We start from the raw sequence: 17106 nt of genomic DNA, 5'->3' as shown, positions 1-17106 counted from the left end.
TATCTAATCGGGAGTGTCTGCTTTTCTTAGATGACTTAAAGTAGGTCACAAATGGGCACTGTAAGAAGCCATGATAGGATGGGCTCACCAGTGGATACAGCAATCTTATCCAAGGAGAGACCCAATTTATCCAACTGTACCTGGATACAAAGGCCAAAAGGAGCAATGGCAGATTGTCTGTTCTGAGAAAGTAAGGCCCACCAAGGAAGGAAAACACAATCCCAAGTGGGATGGTTTGGTAAAGAATGAAGTTTTTAAGCATATAGTAAAGATAGTTGCAGACGGTGGAGGTGCAAAGAAGGTTCATGAGACTCTATGTATAAGTTCCGAACTGGGGAAGTGCAGAAAGCCACAGTGCAGAGCCAAAGTCCTTAATGATGAATGAGGTTCAGAACTTTAAGGCTGATGTTCTGGCAGATCCATAGACTAGTGATCCACAGTCGAGTTTTGATCGAATAAGAGCATGATACACCTTTAGAACACAACATCGATCTGCTCCCCAAGTGGTGAAAGAGAGGACATGGAGGATGTTTAGTGCTCTTGTACATTTGACCCATAGCTGCTTGATGTATGGCATAATGGTCAGCTTACGGTCAAAGATAAGCCCAAGAACTTTGTCTCAGGGACCACAAGCAGCACAACTTCACCAATACAAAGTTCAGGATCAGGATGACAACCCCATTGGTGGCAAAAGTGCATGCGAATGATTTTAAAGAGAGAGAAGTTAAAACTGTTTGCTGTGGTCCACTTCAGTAAAAGACTGAGGGTAGTCTGTAGCTGCTGCTCAATATACCTCATGTTCGATGATTTGTTTGTTTGTTTTTAAATTTCGTGCAAAGCTATCTGCGTTAGTCGTCCCTAATTTAGCAGCGTAAAAGACATGAGGGAAGGCAGCTAGTCATCACCACCAACTCTTGGGCTACTCTTTTACCAATGAATAGTGGGATTGACCATCACTTATAACGCCCCCACGACTGAGAAGGCAAGCATGTTTGGTGCACCTGGGATTTGAACCCGCGACCCTCAGATATGCCTTAACCCACTTGGTCACGCCAGGTCCCATGTTTGACAACTGACACGAGATGTGAAAGTCATTGATATAGAGTCTGTTTGCAACAGTGAGAGGGAGTTGTCCAGTGATGGCATTACTCTCTATACTGAAAAGTGTGACACTCAAAATGGCCCTGAGGGACTCCAAGTTCCTGTAGAAAAGAAAGGAAAAGTGTTGAACATCCAAATGAACTTGGAATCTTCTGTCCATTAAAAAATTTTTAATAAAAATGGTCAAATGGCGACATAACCTAAAAAAATATGGAGGTCTGCAAACTGCCATACCTCCATGTTGTATCATAATAAGCCTTCTAAATGCTAAAGAATACAGATACAAGTTGTTGTCATTTGAGAAAGGCTTCTCTGACTGATGTTTCAAGTCAAATCAGGTGGTCCATGGTGGAGTGCTGGTCTTCGGAACCCACACTGGGTGGGCACGAAGAGGTTGTGTGATTTGAGGAACCGAACAAGACAAGCATTAAACATCCTCTCTAAGATCTTACACAGACAGTTTGTCAAAGCAATTGGATGGTAGTTTCAAGGAATCTTGGGATCCTTCCCAAATTCAGAAAAAAGAAGGATAATAGGCTGGTGCCAGGCATCAGGAAAAACATTCTCCTGCCAGATCTGGTTGAAAACAATCAGAAGGATTGCAAGAGAAGCAGAAATAGATGGTGCAGCACTTCATAGTATACATCATTGAGTCCAACTGATGTACTGCCAGACCAATAAAGGGCCAGTTTGAGTTCCACCAGTGTAAAGGGGTGATTATAGTCATAGAGACAATCAGCTCAAAAAGAAAGAGGTGATCACTCTGCCCGAGTCTGACGGCTAAGAAGGTGGAGGAAGAAGCAGAAGTACTAGGTACATGGAAAATGCTTTCACCTAGAGTATTGGTGATGCCTCAGGTGTCAGCTACTTCCTGGCCATCAGAGAGCAAGATCAAGAGAGGGACAGAATTATATTGCCCATTGACCTTTCAAATCTTGTCCAATATGACTTTGGAACTGGTGGTAGAAGATATGCTGGTTATGAATTTAATCCAAGATTCCTTCTGGCTTTGACGTCTTACCCACTGATCATGTGCACAGGCCTGCTGGAAAGCAATGTGGTTTGAGACTGTGGGATACCTATGAAAAGTATCCCAGGCCCATTTTTGAGCTTTCTGTGCTATATGGCAGGCAGGATTCTACCACGAACAAGGATATTGTGGAAAAAGTGTTGAAGTTTTAGGAATACATTGAAAAGCTGCTTGTATAATACAGCTAGTTACTGCTGCCACACAGTTGTCTATTGATGGCTTACAGGCGATGACAGGATCAAGTTCTGCGAGAGCAGTGAAAGAGGGCCAGTTTGCATGATCCAGCTTTCGTATCCAGTATCCAAGAAAATGCCTGTACCAGGAACCAATGTAAGTGGATCTTGATATTTGTTGGAATGTATGTAAGGGACAGAGATGGGTGTTGAAGTTGATTCATCAACTTTTTCAACCATGAAGGTCAAAAGATTGTTCACTTGTATTGAGAACAATTCTTTGAGAGGCATAGAGAGATCTGTCTGCACTGCCATAGTAGTGGTGGAATGAAATGTAGCAGCATACGTCCAATATGAAATAGTGGGCAGCAACTTTCGAGCGTCAGGATAAGTAATGTAATGAATTGTTTTCAAACACTACACCTCTTTTTCTTCCAATCATTTAGGGCAAGAATGAAAGTAAGATGGATGAGAGTCATCACAATTGATGCAATGAGAGTCCATTTCACACTCATAGGCTTCATGGTCCTTGCCACAGGAACGAGAACACGTAAAGGAACCACGTAATGATGATTTTGAGTGACCGAACAGCTGACACTGAAAACATTGGAGAGGGGTGGGAATGTATGGCTGTACCCTGTAATTAGGATAACCTGCCTTGATGGTGGCAGGTGGAGATGGCAATGTAAATGTCAAAATGATGATGTTGGTCAGCATTGTAATTCCATTTTTGCAAGTGGAGATACGCCTCACTGCGGAAACTCCTTGAGTGAAGAAACCAGTGAGAATCCCTGACTCAGGGATGTTCTTCAAAGCCCCCCTGAACAATAACTCCTTGTAATGAATTCAAAGTAGCATGAGGTGTAACCTCAATAGGTATATCCCCAGTTGCCTTTGAATTCAAAAGGAGTTCACTGTGTTGTGATGTTTCAACCAATATGTCTCCAGATCGAAGCTTCTTTACTGACTTTGGAGAGCCAGCAAGTCCCTCCAGTCCCTTCTGAATAAAAAAGGGAAATATTTGCTCTAAAGGTTTCTCTGAAAAAAAATGTAGGACAAGAAAATGAGGTACAACTGGTGTTACATATGTTGAAGATTGCTGCTCAGAATCTTTAAGACGTGGTCGTTTACCTATTGACTGTTTTTTCACTATTTTAAGTTTTTATTTGGAGTATTCATAATAAAGAAAGTAAATTTTGGTGCCCACTAACCCCACCTACCATGGAGCCCTCTGACGGGACACACTACAATGTCAAACAAAGACACTGCAGCAATGCCAAGGTTTCATGAGCACTACACCTAAACACCAGCATCAGATACAGTGCTCACAACACCTGTTGAGATCACCCAACACTGATACTTGGTTGACCCTAGCCCAAATGGACTAGTTGACTGACCCAAGGAAAACCACCCCAAAGCTGCCCATCTACAGGAATTCAAGGCCAAAGTGGTGAGTTAGGGTTGGACCCCTCAACCACCAGGATCCTCTCCTCCCCTTCCCAAGTTGCCACACAGAGGAAACACATGGGTGGATGTTTAGATCCCAGAGGAGGTAAACTTAAAGAACAGAACCTTCCACAGGAGGTCCCCTCACCATATACAGGAATCCACACTGAGGGAGAAATGGCTTATCACCTATTTAGCTGCTGCAACCACTAAAATGAGAGTACAACTAAAAAACCATTATGGTTTACATATAAATATTTAGTTAGTACCAGTGGTTCAATAACAATCATATAACTGAACCTAACTAACTTTCTTTTAAGAAATCAGATTCATTTGAAGATATCATGTTTGCACTTGATTATTGCATGCTCAAGTGGCCGAGAAAAGCAAAACCTAAAAGAAAGACAAGGCTGAAAGATAATACTGCAACAGAAATAGCTTACATGAGAAAGCAATAATCTACCAGTGTAGTAAGTAAATACTACATACCTTCATCCTGTATAGTGCATACTCTATATTTAGGAAATTAAACATTTTTTCAACACTTTGATTTATAAAATACTAAATCTAGTTGACATCCTGTTAACTTTAATTTGAGGCATTACTTTCTGTAATGGATTTAGTTAATGATTTATACCATTTAACAGGGTAGTTGTATCCTACTTTATGCTGTAAACAAAGGATTGCTTTAAAACTGGTCACATAGATCAGAAAAATTTCCAGATTTTTATGATCTGTACTCCTCACATGATATCTGTACAGAAAAAAAATTGTGAATGTAGTCTTGGCACTTACAGAGAGGTTCTTCATGTACAGAAGTACTTTTTTACCTTAAAATGAAAATTGTCTTGCCTTGTCAACATTCTGAAAGAAAAACATTTACAAGAAAATCTTTAATAAAAACTCCCAATACTGATATTTTGTGTATGAAAGCCTAGCAATGTTTAATAATAACCTGTAAAATTAAGTAAACATATGCATACATTACAGTATAATTAATCTCATGGATATTTTTGCGGTTACATAAGCTGGGTGGATTATATCCAACCTGCAATGGACGGGTTAAATCAGTGTATTTATGTTAACTAGCAAATACCAATTATAGATTTACACTGTTGATGGACATGTTTTAAACAACAGAAAGAGCAGTTTCTTCAATACATAAATCTACATTGTTTAGTTTGCATGCCAAGAATAATTAGTCAGTAGAATTGAATGGTGATCACATTTTGGTGTTCTAAACGATAAAATAAGTTTTTAATAAACTCTTAGCTTGCATAAAAAAAACAAGATAAATTACAACAGCTTTGGATCATTTCATGTTTAGTTAACATTTTAAACACTGAATTCCTACCTAGTCCTGGTGTCTGTATAACGAATGTTGAACAACTTTTACAAACTGAATAAAAGAAACTTTAGAAAAAATAAATTAAAGTGTACAGCCTATACTGCACTCTAATAACAATTAATGTAGGAAGATAAGGAAAAATACTGTTTTTTGTTCAACATGGAGATTACAACAGGTATATTTTATAAAATAGGTTTATTAATCCATAGATAACTTAGAAACCTGTAGTATAATATTATAAGCTGGAGGGGGTCAGATTGCTCTCTATCAAACAGAAAAAACCTGCAAGTAATGTACATCTATAGATAGTTTAAAAACCTAAACTGCAACTGGATGTTTAAGTCGAGCACCTTAAGCCGAACCAATCACAAAACTATGCAGCATTAATTATGATCCTATCACAGAGTTGAACTTTCTAGACTGACCATTATGAACACAAATTGATTGGTAAGTAGTAAATTCATGAAATGACCTAGGTATTTATATATTGAAAGAAAATGTGAAGAGTTTTCTCCACAAACAGCCAAATGGTAAGAAAATTCACTATCAAAACCTTTATTTTAGTGAACGTTATCTCATTAGTATACATTTCAAATCTCTTTTATACTTATTGAAAATTCCTTTTCTATCTATTTGCATAATGTAAAATCTGCTCATCTGATAGAATATAAATATTTAAGTTACTTCAAATAAAATCTATTACTTTGAAAATTGATAAATGAAAATAACTAGTAAAGAATAATGTGAAAGTTCCATTGTTACCCCAAGACTTTTATGTAAAACAATTTTTGCTAGAAACAATCCCCCATTTACAAACATGTAAATTACATGCTACACATGGAGTGAGCATGAAAATGCACAACCTGGTATGCAGATTTAAAATGCCATATATGTTTCTGATTACCCAAATACAAAAAAAATTTAATTTACAGTTCATTATAACTCAATTAATACTTCCTAATAATTCTACCTTTGTTATCCATGTGAATTTAAATATATCACTTTACTTGTACATGTAATCCAGCAAAAATACAGTACAACATATAATTTCTTTCAAGAAAGCAAATAGTGTAATAATAAAAATTCAGTCAACAGATGATACATTACATTTTTAGTTTTCCTTAACCTTTCCATTACAAGTTGGGTGAAATACACCCAGATTATAACCCTGAAAGTAATCATACAATTATTTTTAATAATATTTGCACATCTTCACAAAATTTTGCAGATTGGTAAGCATTAGAAGGGTTTCACACATAAAATATCAGATTTTTAAATTAAGTATTAAGATTGTTTTTGTAAATTTTTGTTTGAAATGTTCACTATCCTACATACAAAGTAATTTAGATTTTATGATTAAAAATACTTTTATCACAAGAACATTTTCAAATTTCACATGCAAAATGTTTACACCTCCAGACAATTATCAAATACTTTGAGAAGATAACTACGTATTTCATCTGTTATTTTCATTACTATCTCTGCACAGGTTTGTTTGGTTTGACTGACTTTGTAACCTCCATAAGAAAAAGTAGAAAATAAATATAAATGATATTGTTTCTTTTCTAAAATGACTAGAAACTATAACATGAAAACACATTTTGTCTAAATTTCATAACATTATACATTTATATATCATTTATTACATTGACCTTTCAGAAGTGCCTGGCTAATATTAAAGAAGTTAAAATGAGGTGGTGCATATACACTTGTGTTACTGTATTCAAGGGTATAAAACTGACTTTTACAGAGTAACCTGTCTTGGCTGTGTTTTAGTGGACTAGTATTTTAGAAGATACAGTTTTAATACATTATATATGTATATATATCTTTACAAATAATTTCTTAATCTCATTTTTCTTAAAACAAGAACAGTAAATACACAAACAGAGCAAACAATTATCTCTTCTAGTTACAAACTTTGTACTCATTCACTGCTTGTCATCTCATGCTAAGCCTTATAAAATTTTGCACGAGGAGGGTGTCAAATGAAATAATTTTTTATAGGTTTTATATATATATATATATATATTTGATTGATTGATTGATTTAGTGTTTTATGGCACAAAGCAGCGAGGCTATCTGCGCCAGACATTCAGTAAAAATGTAAAAAAAAATAAATAAAAAAATTAAAATAAATAAATGTAGTAATGGACATAAATGTATCAAACGCTGCACCTCTTTTACCTCCAACCATTTTGGGCAAGAGTGAAAGGAAGAGGGGTGAGAACCATTGCAGTTTACGCAATGTGGGTTCATGTCACAGTCATAGGCATCGTGGTCTTTGCCTCCACAAAGAGCACATGTCAGGGAACCACGGCAAGATGTCTTTGAGTGGCTGAATCTCTGACATTGGAAACATCGAAGAGGGTTTGGTATGTATGGCTGAACCTTGCAAATGAGATAACCTGCCTTGATGGTGGCAGGTGCACACGTGGTGAAGTAAATGTTACAACGAGAGTATTTGTTGGCAGTGTAACTTCATCTTTGCGAGTGGAGATGCACCTCACTGCAGAAACTCCTTGAGTGGAGAGACCAGCGAGAATCTCTGACTCGGGAACGTTCTTCAAATCCCTTTCAACAATAACTCCTCGTGAAGAATTCAAGGTAGCATGGGGTGTAACCTCAACAGGTATATCCCCAATTGCCTTTGAATTCAAGAGGAGTTCACTGTGTTGGGATGTGGATGTTTCAACCAATATGTCACCAGATCGAAGTTTCTTTACTGACTTTGGAGAGCCAGCAAGTCCCTCTAGTCCCTTTTGAATAAAAAAGGGGACATTTGCCCTAAAGGTTTTTCGAAAGAGAATGTAATATAAGAAAATGAGGTGCGTGTGTTACTGATGTTGAAGATTGCTGTTCTGAGTTTTCAAGGCGTGGTCGCTACCCATTGACTGTTTTTTACAATTTTATTTAAATTTTTTGGAGGATCCATAGGAAAAAGGAAAAATTTCGGTACCCACTGACCCCACCCACCATGGAGCATTACAAGGGGACGCACTACAAAGTCATGCAAGGACAATGCAGCAACGCCAGGGTTTCGTGAGCACTATACCCAAACACCAGCATCAGGCACAATGTCCACAACACCGTTGAGAACTTCCAACACTGGTACTTGGTTGACTCTAGCCCAAGTGGACCAGCCGATTGACCAGGGGGGCCACCCAAAGGCCGCCCGTCTACAGGAATTGAGGCCAAAGTGGTGTGTTAGGGTTAGACCCCTCAACCACCAGGATCCTCTCCTCCCCTTCACAGGTCGCCATGCGGCAAACACGTGAGTGGATGTTTAGATCCCAGAGAAGGTAACTAGATAGAACAGAACCTTCCCTGGGAGGTCCCCTCACCACGTACAGGAATCCACACCGAGGGGTATATATTTGAAATAACCAAAAAAGTCACAAATTACTGTAACAACATTATAGAATTCCACTACACTTTATCAAGCTTACTAAGCTGTATTTTGGTCTTAAAAAATATATACAATTTCAAACAGGTTAAAGACTTAGCTTACCAGTCTGAAGATTTGTGTCAAAAGAACAACATGATGTCATAGTATTTGAAAATGGCTAAGAAAGCCACCATGGGAACATTCTGAGCTTTCAGTTAGTTTTTCATATGTCATAGACAGAAGTACATGTACATAAGGAAGTATTTCCAAATACAGAAAGAGGTGAGTGGAGGCAGTGTGTTTGATTCAGTACAAATGATACCTCAGCAAACAGAAAAGATAGGAGGTTGTATTCTGTATTCTACTTTGTCAATCTCAGCCACTTGAGTTCCTAAATTGTAAGAAACTATAAACTTTGAATTGTATTTGAACATCACAGACATCTAATCTGAATTGATGCTGCACTTAACTTTTGATGTTACACACATCACTATTTAGGACTTCTTTTTTAATACTTAACTTTATATTAAGAAATTAACTAATGGATCATACTAAAATTTGAATTATTATCTGCAAGTTCACATCACATGTATTAACAAACAATTCACAAAATAGTAGTCCAATGAAATTTTAAATATGAATCAACAAATACAATATGACATTGCCTTTGATTCATAACCAGTCATGATAGGATTAAGCTGGTAGCAGTACATTATGTTATTCATGTCAGACACCAACTACTGTAACATTAAGATTTAAATCATGGCAAAAAAGGAGATACACTATATCCTTAGTTTTCCTTTTCCAAAAGATTTTCAGCCCTCTTATACAGTTATGTACATTATGTTTTTTTTTTTAACCTCTGAAGTGGTGATGAGCATGAGAAAGGATATTTCAAAACTGAATTACAGAAAAACTCTCCCACAGGCTGATTTATGTAACATTTCTCTTTTCAAAACAAAACACATAATAATTTTTAAAATTCTCACCTTTACAAGCTCTGGATCAAGAGCAGTTTCACCAGTCAGAAGATTGTGGGTTCGTTGATAACGAAGTTTCTTGTACTTGTTCAAGCCTACAGTGAAGAAGATTTTGATAGTTTTTTTGAGATACTGTGTTTGAGAGTATAAGTTTGCATTTACTCTTGACAAAATAATTCTTCATATCTGAATACCACAGAGAAGATCTCAGAACCTACAGATTTCACAGACAAATATGTGGTCAGTATGCTTTGTTTTTAATATTTTTTTGCTGAGATATAAAAAAACCTGATCCTGTTACATAAATGTTACAATGAAAAACCATTTATTCCAATAAATATTTGAAAAATAAAAATAACATGTTACAACACAGATTCAAAATATATTCCAAACAGGTATACATAATCCATTTTATCATAAAACTAAATAGCTTTAATTGCACTACTATATTTCCATGTAATGTAAGTTATATAAATTAATATCTTTTGAGTCTTATACATTTACATTATACTAACCATTTATGTGGTGTATATTTTGTGAATTAAAAACCTGTGCAATCTTAAAGTATGACTTATATGCAAACACCAGCTTGCAACAAAGATTACTCATCTGACATTTAGGGCAAATGCAAGTGTTTATGAACAATATATAACAGATGTCTTTTCTTAGTTATCAGAAATGTGATAACTTGCTCTCTTAAAAAGAATAAAACATTTCATTGCTTTTGCTTTGAAATGAGAAAATTTAAACTTGGAGATTAAGAACAAAATACACTGTAGAGCTCAATCAACATATAAGCTCTATGAGTTCTGAATATGCTAATTAATGGAACTAGTGTTTCAGTGGTCCACCTACATCACTACGTGCATTTAATATGCATATTTCTTTAAACATATAACATTACCTCTAGTAATTGTAACAACTATAATTTGCTTCCTTCACTGAAAATAAACTGACTGTATTCTTGTAGTAGCCAATGAATTCTGTAATGAAATTTTATAAGTGAAGTACTAGTTACCACAGGTTATAATATACATGCTACCTCAGGGGTTCCCAACCTTTTGGCACTTGCGACCCCTTACCTAAAAGTTTGAAACCCATGTAACCCCCTACTTAGGGCTTACTATCAGCAGCTTAATTTTTCTTTTATTTTCTGTGAAAGAGATGGAAAGAAACATCTAAAAAAAATATTTAAAAATTCTGTAATTATTTATTAGCAAATTAAATCACATTGGTCCAACCTGAATTCACAAAAAGAACATATATTTCTTAACATAATATTAACATAGGTTTGAACAGCTATCCAACCCAGCTAGTGAGATGCCTGATGTTGCATTTCAGCAACAAGCTTTGAAATTTGTGGCCGGGCGTTTGTTAGAGCCAGTCTCATGTCATCTCCAACATCCAATCTGTTCCTATTCTTTGTTTTTATATTGACAAGAGTAGAAAATCCTGCTTCACACAAGTAGGTAGAAGCAAATGGAACAAAGACACGTAAAGCTATCATGCTGACTTTGGAGTATGACTGATACATAGCGCACCAGAACTGAGTCACGGATTTCACCTTGAAGAGATCACGAGCTGAAGAGTCGTTCCTTAGATCCAGAAATTCATCTTGGATATCATCTGGGAAGCTGGATACATCAAGTTCAGTACAAAATGGGTTCCTTACCAGGGCCTCCTGTTCCTGTGATAGCTCAGGAAGTAACTTCGACTTCCTTTTCTAGAGACTGAAGATGTTGGTAATCTCATCCTTGAGGAACTGATCCAGTTGGATCTGAGACTCATCCGTCACTCCACAAAGTTTTTCAAACATAGCGATGTTTCCAAGATTGGTTTTCCGATGCTAGTTCTGCAGTTTGGAAACAAAGGCCCGAAGACTATCTTGAAAAAGGAGAACATGTGTTTTCCTTCCTTGAAGCTTCAAATTGAGCTTGCTCAGCTGGTCAAAATGTCGGCTAGATGCATAACCCTTTTATTCCATGCTTCATCTTTGAAGTGAACTACAAGATCTTTCCTTTCTTGAGTCTCCAGGAATATCTTTATTTCATCTTTCATTTCAAAGACACGATTAATAACGTTTCCTTTCGACAACCAACGTACTGCTGTGTAGAAGAGAAGGACTTCGTGGTCTTTGCATAGTTCTTTGAATAGGCGAGTTTTGAGTGCTTGAGTCTTCACATAATTTACAATTTTGATTACAGATTCAAGCACTTCCTGCAGAGAGGCAGGGAGAGTCTTACTGGCGAGCATATCGGTGAATCATGCAGTGGATGCCCTTTGTTTGAGGTGCTAGCTTCTTCACTCGACTGGAATCCTGATTTCGGTCCCAGCATAGCGGTGCCCCATCTGTACAAACCCACACCGTTTTCCCATTGAAGATCTTCGTCTTGAAAAAGTTGAAACTTTTTCCATGACATCATCAGCTTTTGTTGTGGTTTCAAGTGCACTGCAGAATAAGAATTCGTCTTTGATGTCACCTGAATTAATGTATCTCACGAAGACAAGCAACTAAGAACATGAACTTACAGCTACACACAAACATACGCATACGCGTGCACTCACATACTCGCTACTCACTAGTACACACATACATACAGTTGCAGACACGTGCACACATTCACTCACAGGCACGCATACATACACCCATAATATCACCTAATGACATTGAACTAACGTAGCACACGTTTTGCTTTGCACCGAAACAAAAAAAATGTAAGAGCATGAAAATGTAATTGATGAAATAAAATTAATGTTATCCCAAGCTACTTCTAACAAGGTTACGCGACCCCCCTGCCAAGGCTTTGCGACCCCCTGTGGGGTCGCGACCCACCGGTTGGGAACCCCTGTGCTACCTGATTCAAAAAGTACAAAAATGACAATGCACTGTATAGTAAATAAACTAAACTTCTATACTTTATAACCTTTGTAATGCTGACAACAAGTAATGGCAAACATAATAAACTGTTAAAAATATAAAAGAACTAAGAATAAATCTATCCTATGCTCTACTTTGAGTTATCTTTATTTGTATCTTGAATTTTCAGTGTTATACACAGGCACACATGCACATTCCTAGTTACATCAGTGCAATGAGAGAATTACATCATCAATCCTTATTTTTTCACAAATAGTAGAAAACATTTTGTAAATGTACAATGATGTGTGGGTGCCAAAAAAAATACAAACATACAGGGGTGATGCAAGTATAAATACATCATCATTTCATGAATTTCAATATAAACATTTAATGTTATACGGAAAAAGCACGAGTACAAAATGATTATGAGGTTGGCTAATTTGACCAACCCTGTAGTAGAACTTGTAATAATCATATTTTTCCATATCCATAAGTTCAAGGCTCTTATTAATAATACTACACTAATACTTACCTTGACATGATCATGATATGATACATAAATTGCATATCAAAAATCAGAAATACATAACTTCCAACTGCAATAATATTATGTATTCTCTGAACGTGTGTAATAAAATTTAATATTATGTGTACTGATTTTCCTTAACTCCTGCACTTCATTCATAATATAGAGGTTGTTCTCTCAAAGGCTCTGACTGTATAGTATTCAAAGCATTGACTATTCTACATGCTACAGTCATCTAAATGTTCACCTATTATTGGCTGGTAATTCCTGTTTAAGGAATACCAGATTTCCTTAAAAACAAGCTAATTTTAAAAGGTAATGACAACATTGTTTACATTAGAATTTTTATTAACACCAGTTATTACAACTAAGTGATGACATCATGCACTGCCTGGAAACGCACAGAGTGGATTTAGGTTTAAACTGAGATTAGTGATAAAGTAGTGGTAGGGTTATCTCAATTGTAACAAGAAGAAAAATGAACAGTTTGACAGGTTGGCCACTTTCTGATCTGTTATTTTAGTGATAGTTTCTTGCCTTGTTGGGTAGAGAACCAACTGAAAGTGAGTGGCAATTTTCTTTTGATGTAAAACTCTGTTGATTTTTTTAATGTGCATATTTCTGTAGTACCAACTGAGTACCTTGTACTCTATGCACTCTTTCACATCAAACACACACCAATTTTACTTTCAGAAGTATCTGTAACTTATTTCAATTTAACATAATTTGGAAGGAAAACATTTTACTGAAGGTCAGGTTAGGTATTCTACTTCTGATATGTAACTACACAAGTTACAATCTAAACATATAAAACATCAGCAACTTTAAAAGATAAAAAAATAAAGTTATAGACTGCAACCTACGTTTCTTCTTGTAAACAGTATAAATCCTGGAGTGTGTTTTTTCTGATGGGTCTGGAGATCTCCCACTTTTCACAATATATACATGAAGCCACAGACTTCCATTGTTCTGTAGCTTCTGCAAGAAAAATGTTTAAATATTTGAGCAATATAATCAGAGAGCATTTGGGTAATAAACTGCATTTACTTTAAAACAGATTTAATTAGGAGAATTGATTGATTGATTGATTTAGTGTTTTATGCCACAAAGCAGCGAGGCTATCTGCACCAGACATTCGGTGAAAATGTAAAAAAAATAAAAATAAATGTAGCAATAGACATAAATGGAAATGAAGGTAAAACAAAAAAGTATAAAACCAATGTTAACACCTAGTCTACAATGTTAAGATAGAAGGCAGAGTATAAGAAGTTGTAAGGCATTTACTCTAGCAAAAAGGTAATGATCATAACCCACCAGGAAGACTAACAGGTAAGTTCAAGAACCACCGTCAGTCACCTAAAGTTGGTCTTTCCAGTCCTGGTTCCGGGTTATGTGTCATAGCAACCAGTATCAAAATGTAAAAGAATAGAAGTTTTAAAAGATACATAGCAAAATTGTAACAATGAGTAGCCAAATGTCCAGTAAAAAGATAAAGTCAAGTAAATGGAGTAAAATTTGTAAAAGTAAATGAAGGTAAAAACAAAACAGCAATTAAAACAGAAAATGGTGTAAAAACCAATGGTGACATCCAGTCTTCAAAGTTGTAAAATATTTACTCTAGCAAAATGGTAATGATCATAACCGCCAGGAAGACTAACAGGTAAGTGTAAAAACCACCGTTAGTCACCTGAAGTTGGTTTTCCAGTCCTGGTTCTGGGTTATGAGTCAATATGGCCAGTACTAATAAGTAAAGTAGTAAAAGTGTGAAATGATATGCAGCAAAAGTATAATAACAACTTCAGGGCGACTAACGAGTAGTTCAAGCGGATAGTTCAAACAGTAGCGTTAGTCACCTAAAGTTGGCCTTTCCAGTCCTGGTGTCGAGAGTTATTTAATGTTCTGGCCATTGTTCAATGTCAAATTGAATGAGAGAGATTAAAACTGTAAAAAAGGAACCACAATTAAAAGGTGTAATGAATAAATATGCAACACTTAAATGAGATTAAAAGATTAATGGCCATTAAAAATTAAAAACATTATCAAAGTGGACAGAGTCACCATCACCAATAACTCTGTCCAATGTTACAGACTGACCCTGGGAAAAAATATGTTTAAAATATTGCCGTCGTCGAGAATTGTAACGATGGCAAGGAAGTAAAACGTGGCTGATAGTGATTTGAGTGTTACACAAACTACACATTGGTGCATCAGTTCCAGATAAAAGAAAATGATGAGTTAAAAAACTGTGACCAATGCGTAGCCTAGTGAGAACAACTTCCTCCTTCGAACTTTACGAAAGCTAGATGGCCAAAGTCCAATTTTGGGTTTGATTTGAAAAGTTTGTTGTCGCGTTGCTCACTCCAAGTGGACTGCCAGCTGGCACGGAGCCGAGCCTTGAAGACAACACCATAGTCCATGTGCGGAATAGGCACAGTGGTGATAGTTCCGGAGCAGATAGATTTAGCTGCCGTGTCTGCAAGCTCATTCCCACGAATACCAACATGGCCTGGTATCCAGAAAAACTGGATAGAAGTAGCTGTTAATGAGAAATGGGCTAGTCGGTTTCGAATATCAGCGAGAATAGGATGTGAGCTAACGTGTAGCGATTCCAAGGCAAGTATAGAACTAAGTGAATCAGTATAAAAAGTGCAGTTGGAGTACTGCTCAGCTGCAATATGATCCAGGGCAAGAGATATGGCATACAGTTCAGCAGTGAACACAGAAGCTGTAGAAGGGATTCTGCACGCAACTACTGACCCATAGCAAACCATAGCAGAGCCCACTGAATTACCTGATTTGGAACCATCTGTATAAATGGGAACTGAATGATTGTTTGAAAGATATTCATTGAATAAAAGACGGTACTTCCAATCTGAAGTATCTGCCTTTTTTAGGTGACTGAAAGAAAGGTCACATTTGGGGGCTGTAATAAGCCATGGTGGGATGGGCCGACCTGTGGAATCTGCAATGTTATACAAGGACAGACCCAATTCATCCAATTGCACCCGGATGTGAAGGCCAACGGAGCAATGACAGATCGTCTGTTCTGAAAAGTACTGTCCACCGAGGAAGGAAAACACATTTCCAGGTGGGATGCTTTGGTAAGGAATGAAGTTTCAAGTATATTGTAAAGATAGTTGCAAAGCGGCGAAGGTGTAGAGAAGGTTCATGAGATTCAATGTATATACTTTGAACTGGAGAGGCGGAAAGCCCCAGTGCAGAGTCGAAGTCCTTGGTGATGAATGGGGTCCAGCATCTTTAAGGCGAGGGTCTAGCAGAGCCATAGACCATTGATCCATAATCGAGTTTCAATCTAATAAAACACGATATACCTTTAACACTGAACAGCGATCTGCCCCCAACTGGTAGAAGAGAGAACACGGAGGATGTTCAGTGCTCTTGTGCATTTCACCGAAGCTGCTTTAAGTGTGGTATAAAGGTCAGTTTACGATCAAAGATAAGCCCCAAGAACTTGGTCTCCGGGACCACTGGCAGCAAAACTTCACCGATATGAAGTTCAGGATCAGGGTGAGCGTCAACGTCAGCGGCAAAGTGCATGCATACAGTTTTGGAGAGAGAGAATTTAAAGCCGTTAGCCAGAGTCCACTTCCATTACACAATTGAGGGCGGTTTGTAGTTGCCGCTCAATATATCTCATGTTTGACGACTAACATGAGATGTAATAGTCGTCGACATACAGCCCATTCGCAACAGTGAGAGGAGTTGTTCAGTGATGGCATTTATCTTTATATTAAAGAGTGTAACACTCAATACACAGCCTTGAGGGACTCCAAGTTCCTGTACAAAAGAACTGGAAAGTGTCGAACCCACACGAACTTGGAATCTCCTGTCCATTAAAATTTTTTTAATAAACATGGGTAGATGGCCACGTAACCCATATGTATGGAGGTCTCATAAGCGCCATACCTCCATGTTGTGTCGTAAGCCTTCTCTATGTCAAAGAATATTGATACAAGATGTTGGCGGTTGAGAAAGGCTTCTCTGATAGATGTTTCAAGGCAATTAGGTGGTCTGTGGTGGAGTGTTGTCGGCGGAACCCACACTGGGTGGCGAGAGGAGGTTGTTTGATTGAGGAACCAAACAAGGCGAGCATTAACCATCCTTTCTAAGGTCTTACAGAGACAGCTCGTCAAAGCAATTGGACGGTAGTTTGAAGGAAACTTGGGATCTTTCCTGGCTTAGAAAGGTAAAATAATAGCCTGGCCAGGCATCAGGAAAAACATTCTCCTGCCA

The 17106-nt window shown here is 37.1% G+C and overlaps 1 protein-coding gene across 1 annotated transcript in view; it reads right to left on the bottom strand.

Annotated features, from left to right (window-relative positions):
* Positions 1 to 17106, bottom strand: part of LOC143224223 (putative lipid scramblase CLPTM1) — a 45527-nt gene that overhangs the window by 16260 nt on the left and 12161 nt on the right. The window contains exons 3-4 of the mRNA XM_076452645.1: positions 13716 to 13830; positions 9476 to 9561 (exon numbers count right to left, since the gene is read on the bottom strand). Coding sequence (XP_076308760.1) covers positions 9476 to 9561; positions 13716 to 13830 — 201 coding nt within the window. The remainder of the gene's footprint in view (positions 1 to 9475; positions 9562 to 13715; positions 13831 to 17106) is intronic.

The sequence above is a fragment of the Tachypleus tridentatus genome, chromosome 8 (genome assembly GCF_004210375.1).
Source record: "Tachypleus tridentatus isolate NWPU-2018 chromosome 8, ASM421037v1, whole genome shotgun sequence".
In the NCBI taxonomy this organism is placed as follows: Eukaryota; Metazoa; Arthropoda; class Merostomata; order Xiphosura; family Limulidae; genus Tachypleus; species Tachypleus tridentatus.
The sequence above is the reverse complement of the archived record's forward strand: the minus strand, read 5'-3'. Positions and strand labels throughout refer to the sequence as shown.